The sequence below is a fragment of the Syngnathoides biaculeatus genome, chromosome 4, assembly GCF_019802595.1.
Source record: "Syngnathoides biaculeatus isolate LvHL_M chromosome 4, ASM1980259v1, whole genome shotgun sequence".
NCBI lineage: Eukaryota > Metazoa > Chordata > Actinopteri > Syngnathiformes > Syngnathidae > Syngnathoides > Syngnathoides biaculeatus.
The window spans coordinates 3,436,592-3,449,056 of NC_084643.1; the positions used below are offsets into that span (position 1 = coordinate 3,436,592).

A 12,465-nucleotide genomic window follows, 5' to 3' on the forward strand; every position below is an offset into this window, starting at 1 on the left:
CTGTGATGTTTTTTTAACAATCCTCCGAGATTGTTCTCGTGTATAGCCTGGTGGATCTAGGGGGAATATGTGTGTGTGTGTGTGTGTGTTTGGTTATGTGTGTTTGCTGCCTGCAGATGACTGTTATTTTTCATAGGATCATATTTTATCAGAGATAATACATCCGGCACCGGCTTCTCGGTTATTTTTTGTTTTTTTATGCTTATCTAGATCCAAAGTTGTTTGCTGAGCTTCGCATCAACTTCACACGCTCTTATATTGTTCACCGCAATCATCTCAATCTTAGAATGAAACACTGTTGATTTAAAAAAAAAAAAAAAAAAAGACCCACATGACAGCGTTTGATTGCACTAGATTTATCATGCCTATAATTGTGCGGAAGTGTATCATGTAAGTGGAGAACAGATGGCACTGTGAGTGCACATTTTGCAACCAAATGGCTTGTTTTGTCCTTGCTGACGAGCATTTTTCTATTTTGCAAAGTTTACCCCTTCGGAGCCTTTCAAGTTAGTTTTGTGTCTTCACAGGCATCATTCACCAGATGAAAGGAGACTACGAGACGGCACTGAAACTCCACAAAACGCACCTGGCCATTGCTCAGGAGCTCAACGACTACGCCGCGCAGGGGCGGGCCTACGGAAACATGGGCAATGCCTACAATGCCCTTGGAGCCTTTGACCAGGCCGTTCGCTACCACCGCCAGGAGCTGCAGATCTCCATGGAGGTCAACGACCGGGCCTCGCAGGCATCCACTCACGGCAATTTGGCCGTGGCTTACCAATCCTTGGGAGCCCATGACCGGGCTTTGCAGCATTACCAGAACCATCTCAACATCGCTCGCGAGCTCAGAGACGTCCAGAGCGAGGCGCGAGCCCTGGGTAACCTCGGCAACTTTCACTGCTCTCGTGGAGAATTCCCTCAGGCGGTGCCGTATTACGAGCAGTACCTGCGCCTTTCCCCTGACCTCCAAGACATGGAAAGTGAAGGGAAAGTTTGCCACAATCTGGGCTACGCTCACTACTGCCTGGGCAACTACCAGGATGCTGTCAAATACTACGAGCAGGACCTGGCTTTGGCCAAGGACCTTCATGACAAACTCAGTCAAGCCAAGGCCTACTGTAATCTGGGTTTGGCTTTCAAGGCCCTGGGAGACTTTGCAAAGGCAGAGGAGTGTCAGAAATATTTGTTGTCGCTCGCCCAATCCCTGAACAATTCCCAGGCTCGCTTCCGAGCTCTGGGCAACCTGGGGGACATATTTGTCTGTAAAAAAGACGTGGCTGGAGCCATTCAGTTTTATGAGCAGCAGTTGGCCTTAGCTCATCAGGTATAGAATAACAACTATGTTGTATGTTCTTTAATAATTCTGTAATTGTTATGGTTATCGTGGTTATTTTATTAATTTTATTGGTGTCTGCTTTCAGGTGAAGGAGCGTAGGATGGAGGCCTGTGCCTACGCTGCCCTCGGGGCCACTTACAGACTCGTGCATAAGTATGATAAAGCTCTCGGCTACCACACTCAAGAGCTGGAGGTCTACCAAGAGCTCGGGGACATGTCTGGAGAGTGCAAAGCTCACGGACACTTGGCGGCAGTCTACATGGCCTTGGGGAAGTACGCCATGGCCTTCAAGAGCTACGAAGAGCAGTTGGAACTAGGCCAGAGGTTGAAGGATCCTGTTGTGGAGGCACAGGTGTATGGGAATATGGGCATAACAAAAATGAATGTCGGGGTGATGGAGGAAGCGATTGGATACCTGGAGCAGCAGCTTGCTACTTTACAGCAGCTAAGTGGCAACGAGGCGGTAATGGACAGGGGCAGGGCCTACGGAAACCTCGGGGACTGTTACGAGGCCCTCGGTGACTTTGAGGAAGCCATCAAGTACTACGACCAGTATTTGTCAGTAGCGCAGTCTCTCAACCGTATGCAGGACCAGGAGAAGGCGTATAGAGGCTTGGGGAACGGACACAGGTGAGTGCTTCAATGGAAAAAGGGTTGGAGATTTTTTTTCTAAACATTGAGTGGAATGTCATTACAATACTTTCCAAACATACTGGGGATTATTTATAGAATCCACTACACAACAAGTGTTTTATTTTTTTGTGATATTCATACCTACTAAGTTGCGTGAGATACCTTGTGTACAGCGCTAGACGCCATTTTGTCATGAGCCAGGCTGGACGACGGCCAAGAGGGGCGTGGCCACTGCCCTGGCCGGTGACACCTGTCACCGCTCACAGCTGTTTCACATTGGGACTGTAATTGGATGGTGTATTTAAGTAGACGTTTTGGTCACTGGCATTCGCCAGTTTGTTGTACCCTGAGTTTGTGAGTTGCATTAATTGACAGTAGGAGTCTCCACCACTGAAAATAGTGTAGTGTTGAGCCATCCTCGTTACAGTGTTTCTGTGCCACCTCAGCTTGAAAAAAACTAAGCCTAACGTCATGTCCTTGTCCCGGAGTCCTGCATTTGGGTCCACCCCCGCACCGGAGGTTCGTCACGCATTTGTGTATCTGAGGTGTGTTTTAAGTAAAGAAAACGTGCTCACGAGGTCTACTGGGTTCCGCAAATATGTAGTAATCACAAAAAAAGCAATGCAGTACAATCCAAACTTCAAACGGATAAATAAATGAATGGACAACCGTAACTTTGAGTGTTGCATCATGCAGATAATTGTATTTACTGGATACTAGTCATCATAATCATTCTTTGCGTGTTATTTTGTGTCGAGATCGCACTTGGCAAAGCTGCCGTGCTCGACGAGTGCGAGCTGTCCCAAGCAGCATGAGCGGCGCGGATCTTATCCGCAAGTTAAGATGTTTTGACACACGGATGTCAGAAACAGACGGAAGCTCACTGATTTCAAAGAGTCCTCTGAGAACCTTTGCGTTTTTCTTCAAAGAAATGCTATCAAGCATTGAGCCTTACAATGAGAATATATTTGCAAAAAGGCTCTGCTCTGCCGGATTCTTTTCTTTTTGCGCATTGTCAGCGTCATTGCAATCACACGTGGCGGTATTAGACTCGCACAAGTTCAGAAGGGAATTAAAAGTCGTCACTCGCAAAGCCCTCCTCATCTTCTGGCACTTTTCAGTCAAGTACTTTTTGTTGTCACGCAACATTCATTTCGTTCTCACACCTACCCGCAGCCTTTGAACCGGCATTCAGCAATTGCTCAGTTTCCCCTGAGACTCTAAGAGAGCTAAATGTTTGATGTTTATGAAAGACAGTTAAAGATTGCGACGGGGGAAAAATATACCCTTGTACAGGGGGGGACAGGCTTCTTTCAAAGAACGAGCCATCTCACGTTCAAAGTCTGAATTTCATGTACAGACTCAAAAATAAGTTTCTCCTGAAATGTAAGCCACGCTTTCATTTTGGACACCTGAGTGCACAGCATTTTATATTATGTAACACATTTGTTATCGTAGTTTGTGTTTTGCGGGCGCTGCTCTTTCTGACAACGTTCTGTTTCTGCGGTCAGGGCCACGGGAAACCTGCAGCAGTCGCTGGTGTGCTTCGAGAAGCGGCTGGTGGTGGCTCACGAGCTGGGCGAGTGCGGCGTCAAGGCTCAGGCCTACGGCGAACTGGGCGCCCTCCACAGCCAGTTAGGCAACTACGAGCAGGCCATCTCTTGTCTGGAGCGCCAGTTGGTCATCGCCCGCGACACCCAGGATCGACTTCTGGAGGGCGACGCCAGCTGCGGTCTGGGCGCTGTTTACCAAACGATGGGAGAGTATGAGACAGCGCTGCGATGCCACCAGAGCGACCTCGAGATCGCGGAGGAAGCCGGAAGCCCCGCCCGCCAGGCTCGTGCCTACGGGAACCTGGGCCTTACCTACGAGTCTCTGGGAAACTACGAGAGGGCCGTTGTGTTCCAAGAGCAGCACCTCAGCGTGGCAGCTCAGACTAATGACTTGGCTGCCAAGACGCTAGCCTACGGCAGCCTGGGGCGGACACACCACGCGCTGCAGAACTATTCGCAAGCTGTCATGTACCTGCAGGAAGGTGAGTGGAGTGAGGCAGCGAGAACGGCAATGAGCGTTGCCTTTGTTGCCTGAGCTGATAGGCTTAGAGTTTGTGAATTCATGAATATGAAATGCACCGCCTATTTGCTGCTAAGCCGTTGCTACATTTTTTATTAGGATATGCACATTTTTTTTTGCGGCTCCGTATGTGTGTTTGTGCTCTGGGGATTCAGGGTGTGCGTTTTCGGCATCTTCGCTTGTCTCGCTCGGTGTATACGTGTCTGCGCAAACCTGCGTGGATACGCGCCAAAGGCTTTTTCCTGTTTACTGCCGGCTGTTCTACCTTCCTCTGTATCTACTTTCCGCAGAGAGTCCTCCGCAGCGAGTTGCCAAAAGGTCTTTTCGCACAGTGGCACATTTCACGTGTCAGATTATAATGAAAAGAAAACCCCCATCTCGGCCTCTCAAAAATTGATGATCCCAGCGAGTGCGGAGGTGATAGGTTGTCGTCACCTATTTATGTGTGCTAAATATCCACTCGGCCAGCTTTGCACGTGACTATTAACAGACCCCTTGCTCGGGCACACCCGCTGTTTTATGGCCCAATCCCGGTTTGAATCCGGGAAAATTGCAGCGCCAGTGCGAGGGTGAGTCATAGCTCACCCTGCGGGGAGTCAATGCAGGGAAACCAAAATCCATCTCCACTATCCGCCCTCCATCGACATTATTTAGATTATCTGCGTCTAAGGAACAGCAACCAGCCTCTGCAGACGCAGCTCATTCAACGTTAGTGAAAACAAAGGCGACGGCCCGTCCTGTCTCCATTCTGTCCTCCTCTTGTCCCCTGCGCTGTCCTCATGTTGTTCCTCAGTCGGGTTTGAAAACCAACTCTGCCTTCACGACACTTGATAGCCAATTATTTCTGCCCACGCCGAAAAGTCTGGGGTTTACGTGTGTGTGTACGTGCCTGCATGTGTGTGTTTTTAGCCTACTCCTCCTGCTAGTTTCAAGCTTCACCCTACAGTATACTTTTGTTTGTTTCCAAAAAAAGATCAATTGGAAGGAAAGATTTGAAGTAGAGCAAGCACTGTGGCACCATGTAACCTCCCAAGTCAGTTTGTGTGATATTCACTCGCTGTTTTGCGATGTTGCAGATCAGTCATGTCAATGGAAGACGTACTAATTAGGCCTGGTTGGAAAACACTCGGGGGGGGCAGTCGAAGGGTCACGCTGATGTCATCCATCATCGGTACGAATGTTCCTGACCTAATGTTACAAATGGAGGGAGTCATCCAGATGGAAACCCATAAAAAACACTTTTACGTCTCTAATTGCAATCAAAATGCAACATATGAAACAGTGATGATGCAAAACAAAAAGCAGTGGTGTAATGTCTGTTATTTGCTCGTTGCACAGGACACAAGTCTATTCTAAAAAGGACAGAAAAAAACATGAACATAAAATTGCACACCAAATGCAAAATCAATAGATAGATTCAATGATCAAGATTTGATATTAAGTCAAACCAGACATGTGAGAGGCATGTCTGGTTTGAGTTCAGGGCGGCACAGTGGCTCAGCTGGTAAAGCGTTGGCCTCACAGTTCTGAGGTCCCGTATTCAATCCCGTACCCGCCTGTGTGGAGTTTGCGTGTTCCCCCCGTGCCTGCGTGGGTTTCCTCCGGGAACTCCGGTTTCCTCCCACATTCCAAAAACATGCAACATAAGTTGGACACTCTAAATTGCCCCCATCGGTGTGATGGTGAGTGCGACTGTTGTCTGTCTCCCCGTGACTCTCGTGAGGATAAGAGCTTGATAAGTGAGGCTCCATGACTACCAATAACATAGTCCACATACAATAAAGCGACAGAGAAAAAAATGGAAAAAAGTTTTTGTACGAGGATGCAAAGTCTCAACAATTAAGTGTTATTACCATCACTGAAGCGACTAATGGCCGTGCCACAAATTCTCTTTGGTTCATTAATAGAACACCAAATAATTATAGCACGTTACTTTTAAAGACAACTGGTGCATGAGTGAACCCAATTAATAACCGCCGCTGCTGCTGTGTAACTGTATGTACAGTGCAGGAATAATTGATAATATTCGAGGATGAATTCTAAATTATTTTCCTACGCAAGCAGCGGTTTTACATTTTAAAAGTTGTGTTAATTTCTACCTCGGCGCTCCAAAGGCTCCTGACTGAACCGTCATACATTTGTGTTGCATGCACGAGATCCAGCGGCCTTTTCTCCACGCACGGGAAAGGCGCTATTTGCTTAGAAAAGATGTATCAAAAGGTGGAGGAGGTGTGCGGTACTTGGGGACGGCGGAGCTTTCTCTCTCACGGTTGTGTCAAACCGTGTTTAACGTGTTTGCGCAGTTTCTCAACGGGGGTAGCCAGCCACAGCCGCATCTCGGTGTCAGCCGCCGTCGCGCGACTGCGCCTGCGGGGCACACCGAAGGCACCCTCGGTGACAGTGACAGACACTGAGTGATACGCAGAAGGAGAACAGAGGGAAGTCACGCAGCGGAAGAGAAAAGAAAGAAGATGTCAGGCGGGCGCACGGCCCAATCGGAGATGGCCATGAGTCATCATTCACATGTATTATTTCCCCGTCAAGTGGAGAATAAAGAAAACATGGGGCTGGTTGACATTCCGCCTTGATGATTTAAAAAGGAAAAAAAAGAAAGAAAAACTTTAACAGGGCAGCTCAGAGAAGGAGAGCTTTATGTGCGTGTGTGTGCACGTCTTGGCAGATGAAAGGCTCAGCGCCACAGTTGGGATGAATGAGGGGTGAGGCTGTCAGAGAATGAAGAGGATAATTTAGATCTGTTTCCTTTCTGTTGTTCCAGCGCCTAATGAGCCCTAAACAGTGCCGAGGCCCTGTGAGCGCCGCCGCCACGGCGGAGATGAAACAGGTAGAGGGAAGGCACGGGGATGAGAAAATGAGTCGCGGCGGTGGAGGGAAAGAAGAGCACGGCCGACGCATATGGGGGAAAGAAGGAGAGGGAGGGTGTGTGCCAAGATAAGGGGGGTGGGAGTGGAGGATTGCTGGTTAGTGGACTGTATCTGGCTTCAAAGAGCGGCGTGGCCGTGGAGGAGCGGCGCAGTCTGCGGTTGCGTGCTGCGTTGGTGAGGTTCAGGTCCTGCGCTCTCCTTTCTTGGCTTATCTTCACCGGCCACAGACCCTTTTCCAGAATAGCCGGGAAAACGCAGTAAGGCGAGCGTGGCTTGGCCCATTTTCTGCATGTCCGGACTCAGCCGTCACACAAGCAAGCCCGGGAAATACACTTGGCCGTGCATTCAAGTGGCATTAATTTGTTGCGCTATTGCATGTTTGCCATACATTTAACACTTTGTGGCTGACTTGCAGGGCAGCAAGGGGTCTTTTTTTTTTTTTATTTCTTCTAGCACCCCTCCCACCTCCCGTCATTTTTCTCATTTGGGCAGCGTTTTATACTGCCTAGTTGGGAGGCGAAGGCTAAGGACGCACGCAAAGATGAGACGTACGCATGAGGGCTTGCGGGACTGGAAGTGAAAGCCAATATGCGGACTTGCAGGTGATCTGTCACAGCGAATTATTCCGCATTGTCACCTCGCAGACTCGCATTTACATGTAGACCGAGCGAGAGAGGCCCGAGCTTTATAGGCCCTCATCGCGTATCACAGACAGTTCCACTTTACAATAAGGGTGTCCGTTTCAAGGAGTTAAAAAATCATCACAAAGTTCAAGGATTTATTAAGACCTCATAAACTGCTTTGAATCATTAAATCTAAGATTCATATACTGCTTCACAAATTATGTGTCTCTCTTTAGGTTGACTCTTTCAAGTTCTATGAATGAATGGTAGTATCAAATTATGAGGATTAGGGTTCGTTTAACTTTGCAGTAGCAGCATAATATGGCAAAAAAAAAATGTCCAAATAGTATTCATCTTCGGCGGCACGGTGGAACACCTGGTAAAGTGTTGACCTCACAGTTCTGCCCGTTGACAGCTGGGATAGGCTCCAGCACTCCCTGCGACCCTCGTGAGGATAAGCGGTAAAGAAAATGGATGGATGGATTGATAGTTTTCATCTTCAGCGGGTAAGAAGTTGGCCTCACAGTTCTGAGGTCCCGGATTAAATCCCAGACCTGTTTGTGTGGTTTGCATGTTCTCTCCGTGGCTGCATGGGTTTTCTCCAGGCACTCCGGTTTCCTCCCACATCCCAAAAATATGCAACATTAATTGGACACTCTAAATTGCCCCTAGGTAAGATTGTGAGTGTGGTTGTTTGTCTCGATGTGCCTTGTGATTGGGTGGCAACCAGTTCAGGGTGTCTCCTGACTCCTGCCCGTTGACACCTGGGATAGGCTCCAGCGCTCCCCGCGACCCTAGTGTGGATGAGCGGCTAAGAAAATGGATCGATGGATGGTTTAACGCAATAAAAACAAGCACGTGGCACTTTGATTCATTTCTTCAAAAGGGGCTTTCGAAACCATTTTAGGAAGGTGGCCATTAAATGAGCTCCTTGTCAGTTCTGATGCGCCTGTTGGGGTTTGGTTTAAAGGATTTGGACTGTAATGAAGACGGGCCACAGCGTTCATTTGAAAAGAAAAGAAACAATCATCTAGTTTTCATTTAGAACGAGTGGCAAACAACTCAGGTTGAGTTCATAGGTGCCGTAGGTTTGCAAAATGGTTGATGTGGCGCGATCTTCTGTGTGGAACAGTTAGCATTTGAGGGCAAACGATATTTACTTCATCTGTCAATCGGCCTTTTGTGCCATTTCTGGCCCGTGGGCCCGTTGACAGCTGAGATAGGCTCCAGCACTCTCAGCGACCCTTGTGAGGATAAGCGGCTAAGAAAATGGATGGATCGATAGTATTCATTTTTATGTTAGCAGATAAAAAAAAAAATCATCTAGGAGTGGAAAAAGCTTTTGTCTCTACGAGGCTTTAGTCTTCGGTTATTTTTAAACCATTTACACTAATCAAAAAGTGGGACACTTTGCTTCAAGGGACAATAGAAACAACCAGCAAGCAATATTTGAATACGGCCCCATTTTAGTCAGTTTTAAAAAATTCATGATTCCTATTGGATGGGGTCGCAGAGGGGGAAGTTTTCAAAAGATAATTTGAATGATTTTCGACTCCAGAAAGTACAGCACACGCTACCTTTAAGGTTTGTTATTAAATAGCAATGTTTTGTAAACGTTTGTCGACTTGATCTTGCCCTGTCGTTCAAGCATTAGGTGAGTGTTTGTGTTTGCTTAGTCACTTGATCCTCAGCATTGATTGGCCAACAGCGTCCCCTCTATGCGGCAGCGTGTCTTTGGAAGCGCTCGTCCAAGCGTGAGCTGCAGCTGAAACCGAGGCCAAATATTTAAACCTGTTCACGGGCAGAACATCAGCGCCACGCCACTCTTACATCTGTTCCTCCGAACGAGTCCGTCTGTTCTGGATTTGCCTCCTGCGACGCCGGTCCGCTCACGTTTCCTCCCCTTTCTGGCAGGCTTGCGGCTGGCGGAGCAGTTGGCCCGGCGCGAGGAGGAGGCGAAGATCCGCCATCGTCTGGGGCTGTCTCTGTGGGCCAGTGGGAATCTGGAGGAGGCTCAACATCAGGTAAATGAATTTCCTTAGCATGATGATTATCGAATATAGCGTGGATCTGTCACACCTGGCCAAAGTTGCGAACGAGACGGGGTTAAAGATATCCAAATTAGAATTTGGAAATGCGAGCGGTCAGTAATCCCCTGCTGGTGGGTTAGGAATCCAAACGGGAGAGAGAAGTTGAGGAAAAACTTTGGCTACTTCACAGATGTCTAATGGCAATATGCTGTGGAGAGTGTTGGGTTGGTAAACGCTGGCATCTCACGAGACCCGGGTGTGAAGACTTCTTCTCTGTCTGTGTGTGGTGTGTTGTTGCAGTCCCATACCTCCACATCACACACACTCCTGTGTTCCACCCGCCGCCCGCCTCCCATCACTTGCTGCAGTCTGTTTACACGCCAGTTTCATTTTATTTTTTTTCCACGTGTGTCTATTGGGATGTCATTGCGCTGCTATCATTTTCAAAATCTGTCAACTCCAAACTTTTTTTTTTTTTTTATCACAATATTCAAAAATATGCACATCGACGTGTCCCCAGTAGATGTTCCCCATCCTGCACTGTGGCTGTTTTCAATTTTGTCGAAGAGCAAAGCAAGGTAGTGGTCTTGAGTCATACTGAGGAATTTTTATTCAATCAAAGCAAATATTATCCTAGCAACAGATTCCCTTGCACACGGTTTTTCACCAGTGTCGTCAATCCAACGCTGTGCCCGAGTATGTTTATCTGACAAGCAGCTGCAACGTGATATGACGTCTTTTTGCCAACTAATCAGATCAAAAGTGAGATATTTTTCTGAAGCTACATAATGTTCTTTTCTATGTCTTAAAGTAACAAGAGTAGTATTAGCTTATTCAGTTAGCCTGCAATGGATGTTAAAAAACGAAGTCTTGTTATCTTTCTGAGCACCACTCTTGTGCCTCAAAGCAAGGCACTTAACCCACATTTGATTCTGGGTGTGAGGCGGACTTCTCTTCACAGAATCCACATATTCATTCATGTATCATATATATTCATATATCCATTAATATGATGTATTACACAAGTATTACTAAATTGTACGTTTTCTTTTTCAAACGTAGTGGACGTGGGGACCACTTCCATTATTTTTGCCTTTGACTGAAAATATTTGGCACCAATGAAAGAAAGAAAGAAAGAAAGGAAAAGACAGACAAGAGCGCAAGCAACATTGGTGTTTTAAATTGTTAAACTGTGCTCAGTTTCAGATTTTTTTTTTTTTTTTTTGCTTTTGTCTGTGAATGTGTTTTATTTATTTATCTATTTATTTATTTATTTGTTTGTTTGTTTGTTTTTACCATCTTGAAACCCCGAGCACTGTCTATGCAAAGTAAGCCATTTTTGAAGCTGAGAGAAAACTGAAAGTCAAGCAGAGCCATCCACAAATGTTTGCCACAACCGCTACAACCAGTTGGAATTTCCTGGAAAACAAAGTAACCCAGATACCAAGTAACAGCTTGAACGTGTACAGTGCAGGGAAACGTCAACACAATATCCTTGGGGTCAAATCCATACGTTGTATTTTAATATTATTCAAGGTTAAGTATTAGTTGATGCAGAAATCTGATAATGGACTGAAACCATGGAAACAAGGAGTCGCTGTATTATTACATTTCCAAAGTCCATCTTAACGCAAGAGATCTGCCGTGTTTTGTTTTTTTTTCCAATTACGTGGCGCAAGTATCGGATTTTCATGGTCAGCTAAATTTGCTCCTTGGTTTAAATTTGGAACAGCTCTGTCTTAGCCTCAAAAGGATGTTGATCAAAGCGGTTGCGCGCAATCAATTCTGCTGTACTGTATATATCGCACCAATTATAATACATCCAAGAATAAATTGTTCTCTAATCAAGATTCAGTTCATTTGTGATCTCGACACCCTCAGTAAATCCGATGACCCGGACTTAGAATTGATATTCATAAAGCATGTGTGGAGAGCGAAAAGGGCTTGACCTGACCTGACATTCTTCAGCCGCTCTCGATGTAAAATCATTTGTTACGGACCCGATGTTCACGGTGAACCCACGGATTGACCCGAGTCAATTTTAATCAGTACAACAATGCTCCGTCCATATGTTACAAGCGGAATAAAAATCAATAAATTGATAGTTGCTTGAATTTCAATGCCCTTCCGCAGATGAAACATTTTGTTTCCCGTTGATGTAATTTGTCCTAGAGGGACGCTCCCCGAGGGGAGGAGGATGTATTTTACAGAAATGAGCAGAAGAGCGTGTGCATCCCTGATTCGCTATGACGCTGACATTTACTTGACATGTCAGATGAAAGCCACGTTGGGAGTCGGTGACATTCTCAATCGGCGTGACGTCCCTTTTGCGTGGGCGGCAGCCGGCCAGGTCACCGTGGACGCGCACAACACAACACAACAACACAACACATCTGGGACCGTCACCCTGCCAAGACGCTTTGAGAAATGACTTTGGCTTTTCGAGCGCTGTCTCCAAACTCTGAGGAATGGAACTGGCACTGCAGTAATCAGCCCGCAGCCCTATCGGCGGAATCGCCCGGGGATTCCCGGCTTCTGCTAGCAATGACGCCGCAGAGCTGAAAGACGCTCGACTGATTGCCGCCCTCCGCTCCCTCTGACAGACTTTGCCGCGTGACCTTGGGATATTCCACATGAGCTACAGCCTATGCATGTGCGCTAATAAGAGGCATTTTTTCTTTCTCGCTCTCTGTCTCCTGTTCTTTCTCATTAAAACCACTGCGTTGATCCAAATCATTTCACCTTGAGCTGCAACCCTTTATTTACTGCAGCTGTTTGTCTCGTGTGACTGTGATCAAGCAACGCGTTTTAGCCTTTGTGGTGGAGAGCGGCTCTGGAGCGCTTTCTGTCATCCGACAGCATGACCGTTGGCGTAGGAATAGGAAATC

General features: G+C 46.9%; 1 protein-coding gene across 6 annotated transcripts in view; it reads left to right on the forward strand.

Annotated features, from left to right (window-relative positions):
- Window positions 1–12,465, forward strand: part of LOC133499229 (tetratricopeptide repeat protein 28-like) — a 207,264-nt gene that overhangs the window by 174,101 nt on the left and 20,698 nt on the right. For all 6 annotated transcript variants that reach the window (XM_061816985.1, XM_061816986.1, XM_061816987.1 and 3 more), the window contains 4 exons: window positions 528–1,324; window positions 1,422–1,966; window positions 3,481–4,004; window positions 9,462–9,571. In XM_061816985.1, the coding sequence (XP_061672969.1) occupies window positions 528–1,324; window positions 1,422–1,966; window positions 3,481–4,004; window positions 9,462–9,571 (1,976 nt within the window). The remainder of the gene's footprint in view (window positions 1–527; window positions 1,325–1,421; window positions 1,967–3,480; window positions 4,005–9,461; window positions 9,572–12,465) is intronic.